Source organism: Meriones unguiculatus, chromosome 3, assembly GCF_030254825.1.
Source record: "Meriones unguiculatus strain TT.TT164.6M chromosome 3, Bangor_MerUng_6.1, whole genome shotgun sequence".
NCBI lineage: Eukaryota > Metazoa > Chordata > Mammalia > Rodentia > Muridae > Meriones > Meriones unguiculatus.
Genome location: NC_083351.1, coordinates 184,071,824 through 184,098,063, shown reverse-complemented (window position 1 = coordinate 184,098,063; position 26,240 = coordinate 184,071,824). Strand labels below are relative to the sequence as shown.

Genomic DNA, 26,240 nt, shown 5'->3' with positions numbered 1-26,240 from the left:
GATGACTGTGTCCTTAGCTTTACAGAAGCTTTTCAGTTTCATGAGGTCCCATTTATTGATTGTTGATCTTAGAGCCTGTGCTGTTGGTATTCTGTTCAGGAAGTTGTCTCCTGTGCCAATGAGTTCAAGGCTCTTCCCCACTTTCTTCTAACCGATTTAGTCTATCTGGTTTTATGTTGAGGTCTTTGATCCACTTCGACTTTTGTTTTATGCAGAGTGATAAGTGTGGATCCATCTGCATTTTTCTACATGTAGACATCCAGTAAGACCAGTACCATTTGATGACCAACCTGTCTGTTTTCCATTGCATGGTTTTGGCTTCTTTGTCAAAATCAAGTATTAGTAGGTGTGTGGGTTTATTTTTGGGTCTTTTATCCAATTCCATTGATCCACCATTCTGTTTCGATGCCAGAACCTTGCAGTTTTTATTGCTATTGCTTTGTAGTACAGCTTGAGATCAGAGATGGAGATACCTCCAGACAATCTGGTGTTGTACAAGATTGTTTTAGCAATTCTGGTTTTTGTTTTTGTTTTTGTTTTTTATTATGAAATTAGGAATTGTTCTTTCAAGATCAGTAAACAATTGTGTTGGGATTTTGATGGGAATTGCATTCAGTCTGTAGATTGCTTTTGGCAAGATGTCCATTTTCACTATGTTAATCCTACTGCTCCATGAGCACGGGAGAACCTTCCATCTTCTGATATCTTCTTCAATTTCTTTCTTCAGATACTTGAAGTTTTTTTCAACTAGGTCTTTCACATGCTTAGTTAGAGTCACACCAAGGTACTTTATGTTATTAGTGGCTACTGTGAAGGGTGTTGTTTCCCTAATTTCTTTCTCAGAACTTTTATCTTTTGTATTCAGGAAGGCTACTGATTTTTTGAGTTAATTTTCTATCCAGCCACATAGCTGAAGGTGTTTGTCAGCTGAAGGAGTTCTCTGGTTGAACTTTTGGGGTTCCTCGTGTATACTATCATATCATCTACAAAAAGTGATACTTGTTATTATTATTTATTACAATTTATTTACTTTGTAGACCATCTGTGGCTCCCTCCCTCTTCTTCCCCCAATCCACCTTCGCTCCCTCTTCTCTCCTATGCCCTTTCCTAGTCCACTGATAAAGGAGGTCCTCCTCTACTTCTATCTGACCCTAGGCTATCAGGTCTCATCAGGACTGGCTGCATTGTCTCCCTCTGTGGAGAATTTTATTTTTTTTTCTATTGGCTCTTGGCTTGTTTGTTTGTTTGTTTGTTTGTTTGAAAAGATAAAGATGATTAGAGAGGGCAGTTTATGCTGACATGGAAAAGATGCTGGATCTGGAGTGAGATGACTAGAGCCAACATCCTAGTTTTTCCAAGTAGCAGTTTGGCCTTGTTCAAAGAAGTCAGCAATCCAAGCCTAAGACTTCTAATGGCATTGCAAGAATCCAAAATCCTCACTTGGAAAGGTAAACAGGACAGACATCAGAAGAGGGAGAAAACAGGGAACAGGACAGGAGCCCACTTCAGAGGGCATCTGAAAGACTAAACCCAGCAAAGTATCAAGCAGATGCTGATAATCAGAGCCAAACTTTGGGCAGAGTGCAGGGAATCTTTGAAAAAAGGGGGAGATAGAAAGACCAGGAGGAGACAGGAGCTTCACAAAAGAGAGCAACAAAACCAAAAAATTTGAGCACAGGGGCCTTTTCTGAGACTGACACTCCAACCAAGGACCATACAGGGAGACACCTAGAACCCTAGCACAGATGTAGCTCATGGCAGCTCAGTGTCCAAGTGGGTTCCCTAGTAATGGGAACAGGGGCTGTTTCTGACATGAACTCAGTAGCTGACTCTTTGATCACCTCCCCTTGAATGGGGAGCAGCCTTACCAGGCCACAGAGGAAGACAATGAAGCCAGTCCTGATGAGACATGATAGGCTAGGGTCAGATATAGGTGGAGGAGAACCTCCCCTATCAGTGGACTTGGGGAGGGGCATGGGAGGAGATGAAGGAGAGAGGATGGGATTGGGAGGGGAGGAGGGACAGGGCTACAGTTGGGATACAAAGTAAATAAAATGTAACTAATAAAAAAATAAATTAAAAAATTAATCCAAATATCCATTTCTCTATATTACTATGAAGGTTAAATAAATAAACATGCTGTTGACCAGACATGAAGAAAGTTTTATGAGACTCTTTACAAATTTCCACCCAGCTCTTTATTCCTTCCAATGTGACAAGCATGTGAAATGTAGCACAGTCCTTGCTTTAAACATTTACATGTCCACTCTGTCTCTGTACCTACTTTATATTTTGCATTTGGCATATGTATAAATACATACTTTCATGCAGATCTTGGCTGTTTTCCTGTGAGCCTATACTTGCTCAAATTTTTGTACGAAAACCCTCCTAGATAACAGAATGTTCTAAAGAAGCCATATAATTATGTGGCATCATACAGAAATAAAAATTAAAAAGAAAGCAACAGCTAAACAGAACCTCACATAAATCTTCCCAGATAGTAGGGTGCCTTGGTGGTGGTGATGGGGTATTGTTCACATTTCAAAACTCAGAGGATAATTTGCTTTTGTGAATCTTTTTTGCCCTGTGTCTATAAGGGTCTTACAGAGCTTACCCCAGGCTGTTTTATTCTCTCTCTCTCCTTCCTTTCTTGCTGAGCCATAATCCCTTCTATCCCCTGAGAAAAAATTTAAAAAAAAATCCCTACAATCTACAGTTTTGATGTTAAAATTGTGCACATAGACTCACATCCACATACAATCACACAGAGCTTGTATGACAGCCTGGGTCCACCTCCTAACACCATTGTTGAGTAGCCCCTTCTTGTCTCTATTACTTGCTTTTCTCATTTGACAAGAACAGAGCAATATCTCTCCAAAACGGGGCCTGCTATTGGCTTTGTGGTATCACCACAAACTCACTGACTAAAAACTGTACAAGCTTGTTACCCTACAGCTCTTACTGTCAGAATTTTGGAAACTAGGCACAGGCAAATCTGGCTATATTCTGGAGAATTAGAGTAACCTTCCTCCTGCATTTCCTAGCTGCTGGGGGTGCCGATACATTCCTTGTTTCCCTTGTTTTAGAAGATAAGGGCTTATTTCACCATGTGGCTCATTTGGACTCATGGTCTTAGAGGTTTCAGTCTTTGGATAAATGGCCCTGTTGTTTAGGCCATGTCACTAACTGCACAGTACATGATTGGCCGATGGGTGAGACAGAAAAGGAAGGATGCTTACTTCATAAGAGCAGGAAAACAAAAGAAAAAAAAAAGGCTAGTGCCTCAATATTTCATCCAAAGACATTCCTCTCCAGAGACCGACCTTTCTTCCCACTAGTCCCTGCCTCTCAGGAGTTCCATAAATCCCTGGCTGGTTAATCACAGGCTTAGCACATGAGCCTTTGGAGTATTGTATCCAAGCATAGCAACAGGTTTGACGACCAGTATATAAGCATTTTCTGAGCCATTATTCTACCTATTGCAGCTTTTAAATAGCAAATCCGGTATAAAATATTTGTGCGTCTACTTAGCCTGGTATAAACAGTGGCCAACAATAAGAGACCCTGTCTCAAGCATAATGGAAGGGGGTAGATCAACACCTGAGATCATCCTCTCTCTCTCTCTCTCTCTCTCTCTCTCTCTCTCTCTCTCTCTCTCACACACACACACATACACACTTGCACATATATGTGCACTCACACAGAGAGAGAGAAAGAGAGAAAGAGAGGAGAGAGAGAATCCTGTCAGTAGTGGATACAGGATTAAGCTTTATATATATACATATATATGAAGTTATGAAGTGCAGGTATTTTGCTTATATATCATGCATATTAGTTACACTTATAAATTGTGCATGTCATTCATTCATAATGAATAGCACATAAGTTCTTAATTTTATATTTTGGCAAAAAAAAAGAAAAGCAAATAATCAATTGTAACTTTGGGAAACTTGGATCTAGAAAGAAGGTAGAGCCTAGGATTTACACTCTCAGAAAGCATAGCTGGACTAGTGTAGGCAAATGACAGTACTCATGAGAAGTGTAATGGGTGGTACACTTTTTGCTGCTATATAAGAAGTGTGTTTTATATTGTCTCTAAGTTATCGTTAATTCTCACATCATCCTTTTGATGAGGGCCATAATTATGCTCACTTAATAAATTATGACACTGAATCTGGAACAGTTAATAGATTTGATCAAGGTCATATGGATGTTGATAGCACAGCCCCTATTTGAAGTCAGGAGTAATTAGCTCCAAAATCTGAACTTGATAATTTGTGTCTCCCTTAAGTGAGCTAGTATAAAATTTCAATGAATTTTCCAAAGTATATTATACATGCCACCTTCTTAGACTGGGATCCTAGACCATTATGGATTAATAATAAAAAGGGAATGGATCTATTTTGAAATTTAAGAAAAACAACAAAACAAAACCTTCCTGTCTTCTGTAATGTAGATATGCCTTAGGTGAGGACCTGAGTTTAGATTTCCAGAACCCACATAATCTCTGATACAGTATTGCCTGTCTGTAATCTTACTGCCCTTACAGTTAGGCAAGAGAGAACTCCAGAATTTCAATGACTAGCTCGCCGGGCATGCACAATGGCCAACAATAAGAGAGCCTGCCTTAAGCATGATGGAAGGTACAATTCAACACCTGAGTGTAGTCTCTCTCTCTCTCTCTCTCTCTCTCTCACACACACACACAGAGAGGAGGAGAGAGAGACAGAGAGGAAGACACAAAGACTGAGTGGGAAGGAGAAAAAGAATGTTCTAAGTACCACCTGGGTATGAAAAAGAAGTCAAGCTGAAATTACAACATCCTTACAAGTAAAAAAGGCATCAGACTGGCAACATGAAGGCAAAGATGCAGTCAGGAGCTCCATGGAATTTACTAAGAAGCTCGAAAGACTGAAAATAAACAAATGAAGCATCTGACTCAGGATTCAGAAAGAAAAAGAAAACATATTGTTAAACAAAATAAAGAGAGAAGCAGGAAGGAACTGATCCAAATAAAGGCAATAGTAAATGAAATAAACTCAAGTGACAATACACGCCGGAGAGGATGTGGAGAAAGGGGAACCCTCCTCCATTGTTGGTGGGAATGTAAACTTGTAAAAACCACTGTGCAAATCAATCTTTCACTTTCAATTAGGAAATTAGGACAATTAGGAAAGTGCTTCCTCAAGATCCAGCAATATCCTAGGCATATATCCAAAATATGCTCAAGTACACAACAAGGACATTTGCTCAACCATGTTCGTAGCAGCTTTATTTGTAATAGCCAGAACCTGGAAACAACCCAGATGTCCCTCAGTGGAGGAATGGATACAGAAATTGTGGTACATTTAAACAATGGAATACTACTCAGCAATTAAAAACAAAGAAATCATAAAATTTGCAGACAAATGGTGGGAACTAGAAAAAATCATCCTGAGTGAGTTATCCCAGAAGCAGAAAGACACACACGGTATATACTTACTTATAAGTGGATACGAGAAATATAATATAGGATAAAAATACTAAAATCTGTACACCTAAAGAAGCTAAGCAAGGAGGACCCTGGGTAAGATGATCAATTCTCACTCAGAAAGACAAATTGGGTGGACATTGGAGGAAGGAGAAAACAGGAAACAGGAGTAGATTAAATAAAGCAGAGAAAAGACACATCAATAAAATGCAGAAAGCTTGTTCAAGAAAGGGACGGGGAGGGATCTCAAATAAATACATGAGAAGTAAAACAAACAAACAGTGAACAAAGGACATAACTGTGAACACATAAAAGATAAACATATTTAATGAGAATACTATGTGCAGGGTTATAGAAACACACATGAAATCTTGATAAAATGTATCATAGTCTTAGAAAACATAAATTCCAAGTTGAAATCATGAATATGTAGGAAATGTAAACCGGAAGAAAATGTATAAATAAGAGAACTAAATATGTATAACTGCAAGAAACAAGAAGGAAAATTGTTCAGCTTTTGCTATCATCCTGACACTCAAATATGTGGCCACATCACTAGGAAATTATGGTACACATTTTGAAACTAATTAGTTTGATTGAACGAAAATAAAGTCACAAAAATTATCAGCAGCTTTTCTCAAACCGCAGACAACTAATGAGGAAGCATAAGAGAAGATGTAAGTGAGAAGTGATCACAGTCCTTGCTCTGGTTGGTCTGTCAACTGTACAGAAACTGGGAAGAGGGTGCCACAGTTGAGAAAGTCCCTCCATTGACTGGCCTTGTGACCAAGGGGCATTTTCCTGGTTGATGGCTGATGTGGAAGGGCTTACCTCCCTGTGGATGGCACTGTCTCTGGGGAGGGCTTCTGTGGACTGTAAGAAAACACACTGAGCAAGCCATGGGGGCAGGGCAGTAAGCCCTCCATGGCACTTGCTCCAGTTCCTGCCTCTCTGTTCCTGCCTTGAGTTTATGCTTTGACTTCCCTTGGTAATGGAGTAGGATTGACATGTAAGCTTAAATAAACTCTTTATTCTCAAAGTTCTTTTGGTCATAGTGTTTTATTATTATAATAGAAGACCTAATTAGAACATTCCTAAAACGGAGGAGATTATGATAATAAAAGCTTTATATCTTTGAAATATAAACATAGTGCATTTCTTCTGTACAGTGGCACTATAAGTGACAGGCTACATTATACATAAGCAACAGGGATACCTAAAGGGTAGCGAGTTTGTTTAAGGTCACACAGTTTCTGAGTGGCAGAATCCGGAATGAAATGCCATTGACCTAGATATACAAGATATATAGCTATAATCTTGAAAGTATAATGTCTCCCATAAATTCTATTAGTATTCTAATAACAATAATTATCATAAAAACAATCTGAAAATTCAGTGAAAATTTTAGAAAATATTTGATGAATGGACATAGATACTTGGAAGAGTCTAAACTATGAAGTTGTGGCAATCCTCAGGATGAGATAAGCTTTGCTACTAAAACAAATTAACCATCCACCAAATGAGAAGCATGCAGAAACCTATATTTTATTTGACAGCACTTATCCATCTTACAGTATTTGTCAGTAACATATGGTCTCCAAAAATCAGAACACATGGAAGAGGTTATGTCTGTCAGTGACTCTCTGTTCCATACAGACACCAGTCTGTAGAATGCATGGTTTCTCCAGTCAATTACTGTACATGCTGTTGTCTCTTGGAAACTAGTTCTGTGGAGTATGAGAAAACCAACTGAGCAAAGCAGTAAGCAGCACCCCTCCATGGCACTTGCTTCATGTCTTGCCTCTAAGTTCCTGCCTTGAGTTTATGCCTTGACTTCCCTCACCGATGGAGTATGATCTGAGGTGTAAGCTTTTTATGTGCTCTATGACTTACATGTGTGACATATATATGTATATGTATATATATATATATATATATATATATATATATATATGCTATAGTGCATGTCCAGGAATAGAACAGAGTGTAAAGGGTGCAAGATATGATCTCTGACACAGTATAAGCAATCCCCAGCACATACTCTACTGCTGGGGACTGGAGAGATGGCTCAGTGCTTAAGATCTGCTCCTGCAGAGGACAAGCATTTGATTCCAAGTACCCATGTTGGATGGCTCATAACCACCTATTTTAGATATAGATATTAGATCAATATTATATATTTATATAATGTGTATTACAGAAATATTATAAATGTTATATATAATACATAAATATTATATATCTATATAATATATAGATATTTGATAAAAATAAACTCAACTGTGCATGCTGCCTATACATTTATACTTAGTATATGATAAAATGATAATTCAAGTTATTTTGTGAATAGATGGAATCCTTTTGGTCATTGTCTAACCTTTTTTAAAGTCATTGAATTCAAAGAACCAATCCTCTGTGGGTAGACTTGAAACCAACACATCATATATATGTTTGGAATTCTCAAAAAATAAAAAGAAGGTGAAATAATTACTCCTACCACACACAAAATATATTCCATGCACATGAGATAGCTAAAGATGGAGAAATGTTAAAAATACTAAACTAATATACAAAAAGGCAATTGTATTATCCTGTGGGTTTCTAAACATTGCATAAAACTCAGTTCACAGAGGTTCTATGATATCTAAATCAAGACTAAAATACAAGCCCAGAGTAGAAAAAAGTTTGAAAACGTAAGTATAGTAGAGTCACCATCTAGAAAATACACACAGCATGTACAAATCAATGAGAAAGAGACAAATATTGTACCAGCAAAGTGGTCAAAGCACAAAAATCATTCACAGAAAGAGAAATAGAAAGGGCTGAAGCATCAAGGAAATGCAAATCTGAGGAGGAATGAGTTATTTTTCCCATCTCAGACTGACAATAATGAACATAGACGATGTAGAAAAATAAAGTTCCTCATTTATCAATGATGGGATTGTAAAGTGGTAGAGCTTCTACAGATGGCCATTTAGTAGATCTATCAAAATTTTAAAATTCATAAACCATTGACCCAGCCATCCCTCTTCTAAGAATCTGTCTTACAGATTATAAACATGTGCACAGTGATATATCTACAAAGATCTTCATTCTGGCAGTATTTGCAATAACAAATAGCTACAAACGGCCAAAGTGCCCATCAATAAAAATTAGTTAAAAGCATTATGGTATATTTGTACTGTACAGTGCCAAATAACCATTTTAGAGACAGATCCATAAGTCAATGGCTTGAAAAAATATCTCTAACAACATTAGGTACAAATGCATATCTTATGAAAATATGTTCTGATTTTTATGTCTATAATTAAGGATACACTTATGATTTCATCTCTATGTATATTATATGTGATATTCATATATAAATATGTATTTTTAAAAGTTGGAAACATTTTAATAGGTTATATAACAGATAACAGTGATGAGAGTAGTAAAGGAAGTCTGTGGTAGGGGAAAAGTTCCACGTTTTACTTACACACTTTGATTTTGTTTACACATTTACAACAAGCATATATTTAATCACAGTTGTGCAGGAATTTGTGTGTATGAGTGGGTATTGAAAGAATAATGAAGAATAAATCCTACTCAGTTTACTAAGTAAACCATTTGTTCATATTGACTTGGAGCCTTCTGGGATCACGGGTGCAGTCAGACTTATCTGAGGAACTGCGATCTGGTCTGAACTCTGGTGTCCATTCAGCTCGCCTGTGTTGAAGTTGCGCCTAACAGATGTGGAAGAGAGGGTGGATGAGGAATAGATTTCAGCAAGAGTCCTGGACTTGGCCTCTTTCTGGCCCTCTGCTGCGCTTTGTGTATGAACTTGTGACCTAGGGACAGGTAACCAAAGCCTCCATGAAGTACTCTGAGGGACCAGCAGGAAGTTGCAAAAGAGTGACCGCTTGCTTTATGCATAGAGTATCATGGCGTTTCATTGGAGTGGTCTTGAGTCAATTTTTCATGCAACTTGTCCATTTTCTGCCTTCAAGTAGGCTCCATGTATTGAGCATTCGTCAGCTACAACTCCTGGCCACATGGCTACATATTCCAGCCAAACTACTGCACTCATTGTCTTATGAGTTCCTAAGTCATCTTACTCCCAAATTTGAGTAATCTCCACTGTGTTTGAGAGGAAAGACAAATGAGAGAGTACATGCTGCATGATGCTTCAAATGTAACACTCTACCCAGGCTCAAATGTAAATAGAAAATACTAGATTTGGAGAATACTAGGCTTGCAAACAATGCTTGGTTACTAAACAGACTTGAATGCCAGCTTTGCCCCTCACAGTGATATGGTTCACCTTTGAATCCTTATTTTTGTAATGTTTTCAGCGAGGGAGGTGATATTAATTTTACTCATTATGCTAAAATTAACACATGATTTGACCAGTGGATAGGGCAGACTTAGTATATAGAAATACCCGCATGATTGCTACTACTGTAATGAACTTGAGAGGTTCAATGACGCTTTATTTTTGTAGTCAATATATCATGTGATCCCATGTTATACTAGTGAGATATGGCCAGATGGGAGGGTCTCCCCAGGAACCAAAGCAGTTAAGTAACTTTCTCATGCTCACGGGCTGGTGTGTGGAAAAGTACAAGCTGGCTCCTGATGGGAAATCCTGTCTAATACTCTCGGATGTCTGTGAGGGTCCCAAGTGCCTCAAACCGGACTCCAAATTCAATGACACCCTCTTTGGAGAGATGCTCCATGGCTACAACAACCGGACCCAGCGCATAAACCAAGGCCAAGTCTTCCAAACACATTTGTTTGGGTCTCTCCAATTATGCTGCTTATTCTCTTACCTGATACCAGATACTCTGTATTTAAATCTATAAAAGAACTATGAAAGGACATATACTCAAAATTGCTAGTTTCTGTGTTAATTTTCAGGTGTGGAGACTACTGTTCCTCTTCTCCTACCTCACTATCTCATTGTTGTCTACTGAAAACATATTTAAATTGGAACTTTTATTTCTACTCTCCATTCTGATATCTATTTGGTCCACAAAGGAGCCCTTCCCTATTTCAAAGGCATGTGGAGGGTTCATGTGGCTGTCAGACGCTGAGAGACGAGGGGAGACTACTAACACTGATGACTGAGCAGAGTCATCTCTGCAACTGTGTGCTCTGTCTATGATCCTGATGGGTCACCTCTGCTACAAGGGCAATGAAAACTTTAACTTTTCCTAGTGCATTCAACCTTGGTTGACAGATAGACTGGGAATAGATGCTTATTTGGGAAACTAGTTAATAATTCCCTGTGAATTGGTCTGTCATGCTTTCTAAATCGGTATGTTTGTGGGAAACTGCTTTTAAGCCTTATTATGTTTGGCTGTGCATACTGGTGTCCCCCTCAGCTCCTTTAAAGAGTCACAAATGACTTTCCTTTAATTTATAAATTTTCAGGATTAATCTGATTCTCTCTAGACACCTGTGCCCTAGATAGATTTCAAACAAATTAGCCATCTCCATGCTTAAACTATGACCTGTTTTTAGGCAAAGGAGCCCCTGGTTTAGGTCACCGTCAGTGGGTGCACCTAGCATGTGAAGTTAACCCTCAGCTGTCTTTGTGTGCAGGTGTGTGGAAGAGTACAAGCTGGCTCCTGATGGGAAATCCTGTCTAATGCTCTCGGATGTCTGTGAAGGTCCCAAGTGCCTCAAACCGGACTCCAAATTCAATGACACCCTCTTTGGAGAGATGCTCCATGGCTACAACAACCGGACCCAGCACGTAAACCAAGGCCAAGTCTTTCAAATGACCTTCAGGTATGGGGCAGATATATTTGCAGTCTGTATATTTATAGTAGCTGGTGAAGAGTCCCGGCTTGGGGAGGAAAGTATGGGCACGGTAGAGCAGAACCCTGTTGTGTTTCCCAATACTCTCCAGGGGGAATTAGAAGTCATCAAATTGTATTCCATCGGTAGCTTTTCCACTAAGGTGTGGTTGTTATTTGTTTTACCCTCCTCTTCTATGTCTATACATATATTTTCATTTCAAAGTTAGTAAACCTATGCATATATTTTCATTTCATGTTAGTAAACCTAATGAATCTTTTTTAATTAATGTGTCTTTTAGTTTATTGAAAGCTAAGTATACTATAGATGCTATTCTGAAATTTCAAAACTAATGGCATGTAATTAATTAAAAATAAAAATCTTATCACCTAGAAACATTCTGCATTAACATTTTCCCAGATGCTTCTAAGGCATCCATGTCCTTCACTGTTCCCCTTCTCTCCCTGTATTTGTCTGTCTACACAGGCTCCTTAAATCTCAGTAGAGCTTCTGAGAAATTGCTTTTGTTGTCCTAGTAAAATCATAAGGACTTTTCCTCTGTTAGTGATACAGTAGTACATGACTAATTAAAAGAAACATATATTCAATGGAAAAAAGAACAATGTCTTGGTTTGATCACGTTATACAAAGAACCAGCATGCAGAATTGATAGAAAGGGCTTTCTTGGACAATTGAAGAAAGTAGGGTCGTTCAGGAAAGATGCACTGGGATGGAGTTTATTTATACTTTTATAAAGATCTTTTTGAGGGTATAGTGAGAAGACTTTATCCAAGTATAAAAGTAGATTTTCTTTGAACAACAAAAGTCCCCTTTATTTTATACAATTACTCATAAAAAAGGAAGTGAGCTATCATTACAAAACAGAGTCCTCCTTCTCACTATAGAGACTATCAGAATCAGCAGTAACACATATCATCCAACCCATCATCTTATCAACAGTAGCATTTATTGGGATGGGAAAGTCAATGTGGCCATTTTTTATTAAGAATTACCCTATATTAAATTCATCTCCACTGTTTTGGATATCACAAATATCATAACATATTACTATTATTGCTGATCTTTTCACCACTATTATTGATAAAAACTATGATAATTACCATCAACATTAATTCAGCACACACCTAAAATATTTCCTCTACCATCATCTATACAATGGGCCTGTGAAATAGAGACTCCTGTTTTCTCCTTTCCACAAACGAGAAACTGAAAAGTAAAATAACCTTAAATAAACCTCTTTTCTAGGAAATTAGAGATCATATACACTGCTACTTTGATGAATTAAAATATTTTTGAGTGACCTCATCTTATATTTTACTACTTAAAAGCAAATGCCATAAAATGAAGTGGCTAGACCCACTGAAAGTTAGGGTTCAGAATCAGCTGTAAAAATGAGACTTCATGACATCAGATACCTTGATACTTAAGCATAGCTGTCACAGGATGTTAACATGTTTGCTTAAAGTATAAATATGAGGTTTCAAGGAAACAATTCACAGTAGATTCAAGGAATCTACTGTGGCTTGAATGGAGTTTTAAATATGCCTCTGTTGGGCTAGATAGCAATAGTAAGGTTGAAAGCTGACTGCTGACATGAAGTATTACTTAGCTAATACTTGGCAGATGAGTAGAAGTCAGCACTGGAAATGGTTTTAATCTAAGAGGGGAACAAAGTTGGTTGCTTCAGGAAATGGGAGAGAGTGTGTCATTGAGAAGGATGATACAGGATTAATGATAGGAAATGGTGCGCTAGACCAAGTCTGTTTTCTAACAAGCATGAGGAAATCCTTAAATCATGCAAGGAGGGGAGTATGTAATGAATAAATTACATTTTTTACCTCACTGGAGGATTGTGGAAAGGTTATATGGAAAGTGTGAAAATAAGGGTGTCTATCAGGTGTCGGTAGTGGAAGATCTATGTGTGCTTGAGGTTTCACCTTGAGATGATAGAAATTATATCCAAGAGAAAAGGAATTTGAAGCAAAAATTATGAGATCCATTGAATAGTTGCAAGGGAAGGGAAGAGTTGAGAGAAAATTCAAGAGTGAAAGAAGTGATTGGCAGTCACAGTGGAAGTTTTAACAGCCTGAACTTCCAATTCTTAGTTCTTTTCATTGCTCAAGTGCTCAAGTCAAAACTCAATACAGCTTCACGGGAAGGTCTGTGAAAGAAATCAAAGGACAGTCTAGATGAAGTATTACTCAAAGCTGAGATTGTACAAAACTACAATCAGATTGTACAAAACTAAATTTAACAGTTTACAGATGTGTCATATCATAATGGATAGGTTATATGCAAAGTGTTAATATCGCTGCTTGTAAGAAGGGGGGAAACAAAATAAATAAATCATTGTTTCTCTTTGAGGAAGGAATTTACAAGCATAAACAATGACATGCACAATTGAAGAATAAAAGCAAATTTTAATTCACAAAGCAGCATTCTAAGAAAGACTTGTATTTTCCAAAGAATAGCCACATAAAATCATTTAAGATGAATTAGTAGGAAGAATGGAAAGTATCTCTGAGGACAAGGCATGGGAACTGAAGTTTGAAGGGGTAGCAAAGAGTGCCTTTTGGAAGAAAGCTATAAGGGCATTTTCCTGTCCAAGAAAGGAAATCCGTTCCCTGCAAATCCCAGGGAATGGATCCGAGCTACACATGCTTGCATGTCTCAGTTTTATGACAAGCATCTTCTTTTGCCTCATTTGTTAATGGTTTCGTTTTACCAGGTAGCAGTTATGGTGATGATCACCATATCTTGGATGCTGGTTGATTTCTCATGGTAACTACTGGAGTGTCTGTCTGACCTGTGATAAATGACAAAATGTACAAGTTTCTATTCCGTTATATAAGAATCAGTTTCATTTAAAGGGAAGACCCAAACGGGCACAAACTTGCTAAATCCTGAAGAGAGAAGAGGCAGGGGCTCCTGTGTCTGCCAAGAAGCCCTCAAGTTTCTCACCATCAAAGGCAGTTGTCATTTCTCACTTCCTCCTCCTTCTCTTCCTTTTTCCAAGTAGTCTCTGGTCCAGCCTAGCAAGTAGCCAGCCGGCACTTCTACAGCCATCCTTCCATATGCTTTCTTTCCTGACAACTGCCTTGCGTGAGAGGTCCAAGTCTGCACTGTCTATAGCACGCCATGTCACAGCACAGCTCTGCTTTGTTCTCCCTCTGCCCCCCATACAGCCTGATACCTGCGGATCAAAGACTTTTAATTTCATCCCTTGAAAAAAAACCCTAAAAGAACAACCTGGATTGCGTCACAAAATGCTTTAAAGTTAATTCTGAATAAGATGAGTATAAAGATAGACTAGTTGAGGCTTAGTGTATGCTATATTTCACCATGATTTGAGACTTCTCTGAGTCCCTTCTCTGAGAATGAAATTTAGATTCCTAACTCTCATATCATAGCTCCCTCTATTTCAAGTTCTGAAGGAAAAAAAGAAGAAGAAGAAGAGTATGCTACTTCTTCATTTCATGTGGTAGGCACAGCCGTGCTTTCCACCCTCCATCTCAGTAGCCAGGAGCCATGGGAGAATGCCAGGTTCACTACCAACAGGAGGCTACCTCGCTCAGGCTGCTGTATGTAGGCTACATACATATACATACGCAATACATATACATGTAGAGATGTTTAGACTAAGTTATGCAGAACATGTGAGCAGTAAGCCTAGTGTGACCCTACACTGTGGAACAAAAGGATCAGAGGAAGGAAATGTGCAGAAGAAATGGTCAGACACGCTGGGGGAAAAGAAACACAGATGAAGAGAATAAAAAACAAGCCAAGAGGTAGTTAAAGACAGGTGACAGCTCTGCAAGGGCTGAAGAAATGAAGTAGATACACACACAAATTAGGGAGTTGGGATGTTTTGAAGGCTCAAGGCGTTGAAAAAAAACATGAAGAAGAAATGATAAAACAGAAAAAGAAAGACATTGTGTTCATATGGAATTGAAATGTGGTTTCTTCCAAGGAGGGTGGGTGGTCATGTTTAAGAAACTTCCTGGTTCTGAGAGAGATTAAGAACCAGGTACAAATGGGCAGGAATGGACATAAAAGCTTTCAGTAAAAATGTCAAGTGCTGTGAAAATGCGAAGAGCCGATGGTCTCATATCAGACTAACCCTAAACTTAGCTAGTGGTCAGGCTTTCTTTCTAATTCCTTTTGGTCTGGTACTGGTATTAATGACCCGGAGAGAGATGCTATCAGATCCCTCCTTCCCTTAGCTTTGATCAGTGTGGGAATCAGCAGACCTGCGGCCTGGAGATAAACTCATAAGCTGATGGCATTTGATGGCTTCTTATTTGTTGTTTTTACTCCACCCCTCTTCTATCCATCCTATTTCATTCCAAGGAGGAAGAAAGGTCAATGTGGGTGACAGCTTGTAGAGGTTAGGGCAAACATCAGTCAGGAACTATTATTGAGCCTGGGGTCTCAGAAATGGCAGAGGAAAGGTTGCTTAGGAAGAGAGGTGAGCAAATTAAAATAGGAGATTTTGCAAAAGCTCCATCATCAAAAAATAAGGCAGCTCTGCTAGTGACAGACATTTAGTCACAGGTCTCAAGAATGACCTGTGAAGAATATGAGCTCGTGATAGAGTTACTAGGAAGGCAGTTTCCAATCTGCTGTTTATCATATGCGCATATCTTAAAGCAAAACAAGAGAGTTCCGATTAAAAGGTGGAATTTCAGAATCAGTACCCAACCACCCACACTTGGTGAGACAAATGGCTGTCTTTAAGAATCTGAAGAGAGCTGGTCTTCATCAGTGATGCTGCCTTATTCCATATGTGAGGACACTGAGTCAGATCGCAGGAAGCGAAAGTTGTTCTAAGCGGTTCTTTTTAAAAATCTCTCTTTGCTGTGTTAATTACATACTCTATTTCTGGATTTTCCTTTTTTCACCCTCTTTCCTTTTTTTTTCTTTAATCTTTAAGCGTGTGTGTAGCTTGTATATGGCTTGTCCTAATAGCATATTAAGTTTTTCTAGTATCTATTATAAAGTGGCCATCAATTTAGCCCTACAAAAGGAAACAGGTATATCTCAAAATGTACTAGTCTAAGCCTTGAAAACAATCAGTTTCAAAATCTTTGTGATGGGTAGGTCAGCATTTTTGTGTTAATTATATTACATTCATTATAGAATGGCAGAGACCCTATTCATCCCGGTATTTAGGAATCTGATCTGACAGAAGAATCATCTTTATGTACTTCTGTGAATGCTGCTATAGGAGTGTCAGGCATGAAGGCATCCAATACCCTAAACAGCATTGAGTTCATACAAAATATTGTATTAGAGGTGGCATTTGCCTAAGATTCCTCATAAGTTATGGATTTTCCACCCATCTCCAGTATTTGGTCTATGACACAGGTACCACTATCATTTAATTATCACAGCACCAGAAAGCAGCCATTACGATTATAAGTATTTCTTAGTTATAGAAGGGAACTTTACTCTCACAAGTTCTTCCTACAGTAGTAAAGGGATTTGGTTCCTGAGGTCAAAAAAGAAGGGGGGGGGGCTTTCTTTCTTAGTCTCTTTCTTTATATTTTTTCTGTTTTAAAATCTGTATTGTGTGTGTACATCAAAATTCACTAGTTTGTGCCTTGGAAACAATCAATTACAAAATCTCAGTGATGGATAGGAAACATTCTGTGTATATACAGAATATATATGTATATAAAGTACAAATATTGAACGTATATTGTTCAATTAGTTTGGAGGTAAGTGCTGGGGCTAGGGTCATCCTCTCAATTCTTACCCACTCTATACATATATTTAAGAAATGCACCACGTACTAATGAATGCACATATATTAATGAATGCCACACTTAGTAACAAACATGAGCATACTTTAATGAGGGACGCACAAACATTAGTGAAAGTTTAAATGACATTGTCAAGGCAGAAACTGAAGCTCTGCCGTTTGTGCTGTGTGTCTGTGGGAGGTAGACCTGTGAGCTTGCTGCTACGTTAGTTAGAAAGAACAGAAGCTCAGAGCGTCCCCTGGAGTGCTGAAGACAGCCTTGCTTATAAAACTAAATTTTCCAATGTGTTAATTCATCTATGGCCCTTTTGTTTTTGTGTGAATGTCCTGCAGTGAAATACATTTCATCAGGAATGAGGGACTCTTATATATGTGTGTGTATATATATATATATATATGTGTGTGTGTGTGTGTGTGTGTGTGTGTGTGTGTGTGTGTGTGTGCGAAATGTGATGTTGGACAGTGGGAGGTTACTCCCTTCCCTCCAGCATGATATTGAAGATATTAGATGACGAATCTAGCAATGGCATAGGGCACCAAGAAGATCCATGGAAACAGTGAGGCTGACTGGCCTGCAACCTCAGTCGTCCCACTTCCTGCTTCCCTTTCACTCTTAACAACTTATCACGTCCTCAGGCCTATTTTAAATTCCCTTGTTCATAACTGATGCTGTAGAAACATGCTTTTCCACTTTTTTCAATGTCTGCTTGTGAGCAGCATAGGTAGATATTTCTCCCATCACATATAGAAAGAGTAATGTAACCATTACATTCTTTCCTTCTTCTACATTCTTTGGTCCTTTGGTTTCAGGGTCCTTTGTATGCTGAGCAAGAGCCACACCACTGAGCTACCCACCTCAGATATCTAACATAGTTTCTGAATTTAGTAGACAAGGTGAGGGGGTTCATTGCATAGTAACAAAAAGCACACAGCTTATAAGTAGTGGAGCCATTTGTCAGATGTGTCTATGTGCCTTTGGGATCAATAATGCATATAATCCACACCATCAATACTGGACCTGAAAACCGTTTGTCCCTTTAGAATTCTGAACTCTTAAATTATATCAGTACTTTTGAAATACTTATTTTCATATTAGTCATTAAGGGTAATGTACTAAAATTCAGGCTCTACTTCAGTAGGTGATAGATGGCACTTGAAAACCTGAATATCCAATGACCTGAACTGTGACCCCTACTTTGAATAGCAAGATGTTAGACCACAGTTTCATTCTGAGTGGAGAGCATAGATGCCTAAATGCTATGAAGATGAAGAATTCTTGCTCTTCCATTTGCCTGTCTGTAATTAGGCACCACGTTTCTAGGCCCATGACAAAAGAGACAATGGAGAGAGCAATGGAATCCTATGGAAGCTTCTTTCCCATAACCCTTTCTCCATTGACCAAGTACAGAGAATATGTTTCAGTTTTCAGACCCAGGGAAAACTGTTCTTCTTTTCTGTCTGATAATGCCTCAGAGCATAATACAGGGCAGTTTGTCTAGAGACCATGCACCTTGCTTCACAGATGGGCACAGGGATACTTGGAGAGCAGCTCCAACGAGGGAGTCAATTGTACGAAGGAGGCTCCTGCCTCTGTGTAGAGAGCCAGGGTTGTGGTTCAGGTCCACACCTCCTGAGCATGCTCCTGCTATAATGCCTGCTATAATTCCAGCCATTACAGCATGAAATAGAAAGCTAGTTTACCTCAAAGAGATGGATTTTAGCCTGCTTTAGGGAAGCAACAGAAGAATTCCAACTCCAGAAGAGTCGAAAGTAGCTCGTCTAGAACGGACACTGGCTAAAGTAAAAACTTTGCCTTTTTAAATTATTGAGACAAGATCTCCTCCTGTGAACACTACTAGTTTAATTGGGGGAAATATAAAATTAAAGCTAGCAAAGATAACTCTTAGGTGTGTGTGTGTGTGTGTGTGTGTGTGTGTGTGTGTGTACATGAAGGAGGGAGGTGGAGGAGACAAGGAATTTCAAGCCATTTAAAAATAAGCCCTTCTAATCTTGCCCCTTATATGGTGAAAGAAGAAAGGCCCTAATATAATTTAATCTCAAGTTTTCTTCTTAATACAGAATCTCTCACTATGCTCATGGTCATTTTGTGAGAAAACCAAGCTGTACATAGTACATTTCAAATGTTCTCCAGACTGACCTAAAAGTGCATCTCCAGTCTGTAAAAGGTACTAAAACAACAAAACCAACAAGGTCTATTTCACATCAACACTCAGTTCTCTTCCTCTCTTTTAGTTTTCTTTTAGATGTTCTGGCTTCAAAATCCCTGACTATGTACTTTTTCTAGGAGGGAGATGGCTCACAGAATCATTGAGACATCTGAAGCAGAGACAATTTTTGAAGAAGTGCAATTTCATTACACTCAAATGCAGGCCGTAACTCAGTCTGGTCTAAGCACTCTGAAGTAAAAGTCCATGGGGAACCTACAGAACAGATAAGGATAGATTGTAATTAGCACAGTAATTGTAATTAGCAGAGCAATTGTAATTAGCACAGTGATTGTTTGTTCATAGTGGGTGCTTCCAAAGTGACTCCAGGCAGTTTGTTCTCCTAAGTATCTTCTGCCATTCCCCTACGATCTTGTTTACACTGCTAATGCACTAATGTGCTTAGCCATCTCTTTTATAAATAAACACTTCAATGTGTGATCTCCCCATCCCACCTGGCCAAGCATTGTGCACCTTTAGCTAATCGTGTCCACTGCACTAAAATTTTTATAATATTTGCTTTATGAAAAGGCAAAATTGGTACCTTTCTCTTCGAAGAGCTCATGCTTCAGAAATAAATTGTTTTTATTTTATTAATTGTGAGATGGAATGGAATGATGCAAAGAAATGAACTTGGGCTCAGAGGTTCCAGCTGTGCTTTTCCATTTATCCCCATTTGTTACATTTGTCTTGAATACCTGTTACGTACTGGGCCACATTAAGTACTTGTAATGACAAGAGGAAGATGATAATTAACGGTTTTATTCTCATATACATGGATCACTCACTGCCCAAGCTTGCTTTGCATTGTGTGTGGGTCGTGATGGAAAGATGCCTGGAGGCTAAAGAATGATTCTGTAAACCCATCAAACCACACCTTGGTTGAGGGAGAGAAGCAGGGAATCTTCCTGGAAAGAGATGTTGAACAAGACCTGTAAAATTAACTAACTTTTAGGTATGTAGAAGACTCTTCCAGGGATGTAATAGAATGAGGAATGTACAGATAAGAACCTTAGGAAAGTAAGTGAAAAAGTCACAGGGCTGGAAATAAAGTTCAAAGGCACAGTGTGTGCTAAGCATGAACAAGAGAAGATGGCATGGCGGTGGTGATGATGATGGTGGTGGTAGTGGAGGTGATGATGATGATGGTGAAAGGAAGATGGTATTGTACAGCTAGACAGAGGATAGACAGTCAATCAGAATGTTATTTAAGTACTGTTGTAAGGGTAATATTACTAGCTATAAGGCTCTATGTGATCTAAAAACATTTTTGAGCCTCGATTAAATCAGAGAACATTAAATATCTACCTTATATGAGAATTATGAGGAGATGATCAGGAAAAAAATGAGGTTAAATGCTCTGCAAAGGTGTGAAAACATTAGCAACATTTCCTAACATGAATTCAAGGATCTGTGGGGTCCAGCTTATTCAGAAATGTTGTGCTATAGAGTGCATTCTGTCATATTTGAGATTATGTGAGATGTGAATTTAATGGAATTACTTCCTTTGCATCCCTTCAAGAGAGATAAAAAGTCTATTCTAAGCTCACATTATTAAGCCTATACATACATATTTGGAAAATTAATTTTGGGGGAAATATTTCCATTTCAAGGAGATGCTCTGAATAGAAATGTATTTAGTAACAATTCCAGTGAAAGATAGGATCACAGTGCATTGGGTGTAAATTAATACAGAAAACTTCAAGGGCAGGGCTGAGTTTTTATATATGAATAATTACTATTAATGATAATCTTGTGGAACTCCTCAAAGGTGGCTTTAAGGAGTCCAAAATGATAATTCATTCTTATGTATCATGAGATCCTCCGTGGAGTCAATGTAGGCAGTTAATTAGCAGGCACAAGCAGGAGTCAAAGCCACAGGCTTTGGAATTGTCCAGGGCTGGTGAATTCAGATGCTAACCTGTGGCTGGGTAAGCTAGCCACTCTTCCATTCTTTCGGGAGGTCTGTGTGACCTTGAAGTTTTTAGATGCTTTCTAGAGTAGGAGGAAAAGACCATGATAAAAGAATTGGTCCTTGGTGCCTTATCATAAAACAGTCATCAGAAAACAGTCATCCAAATGATGCCCCTCTAAGTCTCTACTAATTCCCTAGCTATATTAGTATTTTGTGCAGACATTGGGAACTATAAGCCCAGAGGCCTTTCTACATCTCTGTTTGCAAAGGAGTGAGAACATAGACTGAAAATTAAGCAAAATTGCATTAACTTCATAATACAGCCCATACATACTTGTTGCATGTTTATTGTGTATGAGGGATTCAAGTTTAACAAGACTTAAAGTCTAGAGCTGTAGTAAAAAGAAAAACGATATTCTTTTTATGTGTCTTCCATGTCTATATCCCTTAACACTTCGCCCCGTCATTACTTCAGGCCCATTGAGTAGAGTTCAAGTAAGGTTACATTCTCCCCAGTGAGGGAGTTTAGTAGTAAAAGGTAGCATTTTGCTAGATACAGTTAAACATTAAAGGGCCACAATCGATATGATGTCTTTATACATAGAAAAATAACTTCTTCCACCATTGAGAAAGTGATAGCAGTACACTTACTAATGTCAGTTCACAGATGAAAAAATTCAGTTTCCCCTCATATATTTGCATAGTTGAATTATTACTGATAAAGAACAAAGATTTATTCTTTATGGCTATTCAATTAGGTCTGAAGTCTTACCTGGAGTTCATGATGTATTACAGTCTTACTTAGCTGGTTCTTTCGGAGGCTTGGGTGGCCTCTATACAATAGTATATGCCTTTTATGCACCAAAATAGGAGACATGTCTTGCTACCTGCTATATAATTTTATTTTTAATTGGCAAATAATAATTATATACACTTACTGAGCACATTATGATGTTTTGATATATATGTATAAACATGCACATAAGGAAAGATAAAACCAATCTAAGTAACATATCTATAACCTCTCATTTGTATCATCTTACTTGTATTGAGAACACCCAGAAGAACCTTTGTGGGGCAGAGGAAATGGCTCAGTTGGGAAAGACCTCGAATGGCGAGCTCCAGATTCAATGAGCAGTCCTTTCTCAAAGCAGTAAGACTTTTTTGAGAGAGCAATAAAAGAAAGACATCCAATTTCACCTTCTGTCCTCACATATGTCTTCATCCAATCACACATGCACACCGCAGACACACAAAAGATCCTCCTTAAGGCAATTTAACAATGTGCAGTTCAGTTTGACCATCATGTGTTATAATTAAGATTTTGTGGCCCTTCATCAGCTCCTTACTTTCCCTATGTCTTTACTCGCATCATTCTATTTTTTTCCATGGGTTTTATTTTAAGATAATGTGTAAGAACATGCAGTCTTATCTTTCTGTGTGTCTAGTTTATTATACTGAGTGTCAAGTCCTATAGCTTCAGATAGGGCTGTTTTTAAAATATTCATACTTATTTAAACAGACTTGGATTAAAAGGTAAGTCACAGTATGAAGAATTCTCACACATTCTGTGTCCAGTTTCCCCTCATATATTTGCATAGTTGAATTATTACTGATAAAGAACAAAGATTTATTCTTTATGGCTATTCAATACTTTATTCAATTTTTTTTTAGTTTTCATGAAATACTCTGTTTCTGTTCTACTACTCAGCTATCAAAGCAATCATTACTCTGGACAATATTAATTAGGCAAAGAAGAATTTATTCAAGACTATGGCAAGATCTGATACATTTCTGTTGGGACAAAGGAGAAAAGAGTTTTTAAATGCTGAAGTAGAGCAAATGGAAAAGTAGTGGAAGACAAAAGAAGATTGAATGAGACATGGCCAGCATATCCCATTGAGTTATTCTCATCTTTAGAAACGTATTCTCTGTGATTAGACCATGTGTTTGCTACTTGGCAGCCGTGGAAGTTAGGTTTCCACCTTCCCACAAAGCCTGGGCAATGGGGCACTTGTTTCTTTCTTTTTTTTTAATTTTTCATCAATTACACTTTATTCATTCTGCATCCCCCCCATAAGCCCCTTCCTCCTCCCCTCCCGATCCCACCCTCCCTTCCCTTTCTGCATGCATGCCCCTCCCCAAGTCCACTGATAGAGGAGGTTCTCCTCTCCTTTCTGATCTTAGTCTATCAGTTCACATCAAATGTGGCTGCATTGTCCTCTACTATGGCCTGGTAAGGCTGCTTCCCCCCCCCAGGGGGAGGTGATCAAAGAACAGGCCAATCAGATTATGTCAGAGGCAGTCCCTCTTCCCATTACTATGTAACCCAATTGGACTCTGAACTGCCCTGGGCTACATCTGTGCAGGGGTTCTGGGTTATCTCCATGAATATTCCTTGGTTGGAGGGGTACTTGTTTCTTGATGATTACATTTTAAGGAGATTTTATTCTAATCCTTGAGAAACACAGTCTCTTGGGTTATAAAACTAGCAAAAAAATTTTAAAGATTTACTTCTTAAAGGGGCAGACAAAGAATTTCCAAACATTTCTAAAAGGTATTCCAAGAATAGATAAGCCCATGGACTCCTAGTCTGGAAGTAGCTAATCTGAAGTATAGAAGGGATGCGAGGGCCATCTTTTGCATCTGTGAGAGTGTGCCTCCACAGCCTAGCCCTTATTGTACAGTTACGTACACATGTTAAACATTGAATTGGCTGTGGTCCTTTAATGCCTAAAAAACTTATGTATAAGCCTGTGCAGGTCTTCTGCTCTGCTTCCAAATTTATTTACTTCTTTATATTTTTATTAATTCTTTGAGAATTCCAATCTATTTTGATCACATTCACCTCTGACTTCTCCCACATCTATCACTACATTGTTTACCTGAAAAACTTTATGCCCTCTGTTGGTTTTTGTTTGTTTGTTTACAGTAACCCACTGAGTCAAATTTGTCCTGCCTATAAACTCCTAGGCTTGGGGCCAGCCATTGGAGTGTGGTTGATCTACTAGGAGCCATACCTTTAAAGAAGACTGACTCTGTCCCAGAGGCCATCAACCAACAATAGTCCTCCAGCTTGGCTTTAGAAGCCTACGCACCCCTCCCCACTCCAAGCTAAAACGTTGACTGGCTTGATTATGTACAGGTCTTATGCAGGCAAGTACCTTCTTCCCTATTTGGATATCTTTCCAGAGTTTCAATGTGTAAATACAAGCAAATTAGAATAATTATCTTCTTCTTTCACAACGTTCACTATAGGAATATCAGGCACATTGCTTCTCTGATACTCTCCAGACAATGCTAGCCTGTAAAGGTCTTTCCACAGATAATGAGATTTATTCCAGTAACAAATACCATCCCACATAGAGATGAACAACCCCATTGGTGAACACCACGTTGCCATGCAATTTGGGCTTCCAAAAGGCAGACTTGGGTTTGGGGGAGCAAGAGATTCTATTTCTTTGGATCCTTGTAGAGGTAATTAAACTTCCTCAACTTTGGTCTCCATATGAAGAAAACGGGCATTCCATACCATGGGAAGGTAACTGACATAAGTTCTTAGGAACCTAGTAAGAGCATTAATGTAACAATGGTAGTAAGAATAACTCTTCTTTCTCTCTCTCTCTCTCTTTCTCTCTCTCTCTCTCTCTCTCTCACACACACACACACACACCAGTTATCCTGTATGACACATTGTTGTAATGTCAATCAATAAAAAATATTTTTTAATATCTATAATATGGCACTTTTTACATTGGGAAATTTGAAATGTAACATTAAAAAAGCCTTTCTTCAGCTACATTTGCTAGCATGCCTTGGTAGCTGCATGATAGGCATCACCTTCTCTTTTTGTAAAACAACCCTCAGTAAGATAGTTAGAGCCAACAGTGAATTGAAATGTGATTTAAATATGCATAAGCTTAATCACATATAGTTTTAAAATTATGCTGTGATTAATGGACCATTGGAAAAATGACTTTTTCTTAAGTGTTGAGATTTCTTGTTCCCCTTATCTATTTTGTATAATTCTCATTTTTTTTCTTTACTTTTTTCTTCTTTTTTTGTCACAATGAATTGTACTCAATCCTTTGAACTTAATGAATAGTTACATGTATGTAACTAGAAAAAAGACAATCAATAACTAAGGAAATACTCTACCAAGTGAATAAAACCCTAAGGGGAAAGAAGGATAAATAAAGGGACTGGAATGTACTAGACAGGGAAATCTACTTTGTATAGGTCGGATACAGATGAATTCTTTGATAGGATGACATTGGTGCAAAGATCTTAACAAGGGAAGCAGTGAGCCATGCACTAGGGACTAGTTTCCAAGTAGAGGGTACAGCAAGAACAAAGATCCTTGGGATATTCCATGAGCAAAACAGAGCCTAAGTGTGTAGAACCAACTAGAAATAGTAAGCATACAGCTGGATGGATGACTCAGTGGTTAACACAGCTGCACACAAGAATGAGGACCTGGCTTTCTGACCCCAGAACCAAGTAAATGTAGCCTCAGAAGGTGAAGCAGGATTCCACAGAACAAGCTGGCCAGTGACACTAGCCATATCTCTGAGATCTAGGTTTGACTGAGAACCTCTGTCTCAATGAATAACACAGGAGAGCCATAGATCATGGTGATTCACAACACCAACCTCGGGCCTTCACATGCACAAATACACTCATGTGCATGCACACAAATGCACACACACACAAAGAAAAAAATTAAAAAGTCAAAGGCAAAAAGTTTAAATAAAGAGGAAGTGGTGTCAGATAAGGGAGCGTGGAAACTATAGAAAGGTGGAAAAGTAAAGTACTGTAGATTTTACTCTAAGTGAAAAGAGAAATAATCCAGGGCTTTGTGTGAAAGAGGGATGTGATTTGACTGATGTCTTAAAATAACTATTTTAGTTTAGGTCTGTAGAGTGTACCTACAAAATCTGGGTTGAGACAGAAAGCATGTCCTAGACTTTTGGAACCATTTGAGTAAAAGACAGAAGATGTAAAGCATGTTGATCAGCATCAGCATGCTAGGGCATGCCAGGATCTGCGTGGATGCTGAAGGTG

General features: G+C 38.4%; 1 protein-coding gene across 4 annotated transcripts in view; it reads left to right on the top strand.

The window, feature by feature from the left end:
- Positions 1 to 26,240, top strand: part of Astn2 (astrotactin 2) — a 995,804-nt gene that overhangs the window by 628,055 nt on the left and 341,509 nt on the right. For all 4 annotated transcript variants that reach the window (XM_060381206.1, XM_060381207.1, XM_060381208.1 and 1 more), the window contains one exon: positions 11,054 to 11,242. In XM_060381206.1, coding sequence (XP_060237189.1) covers positions 11,054 to 11,242 — 189 coding nt within the window. The remainder of the gene's footprint in view (positions 1 to 11,053; positions 11,243 to 26,240) is intronic.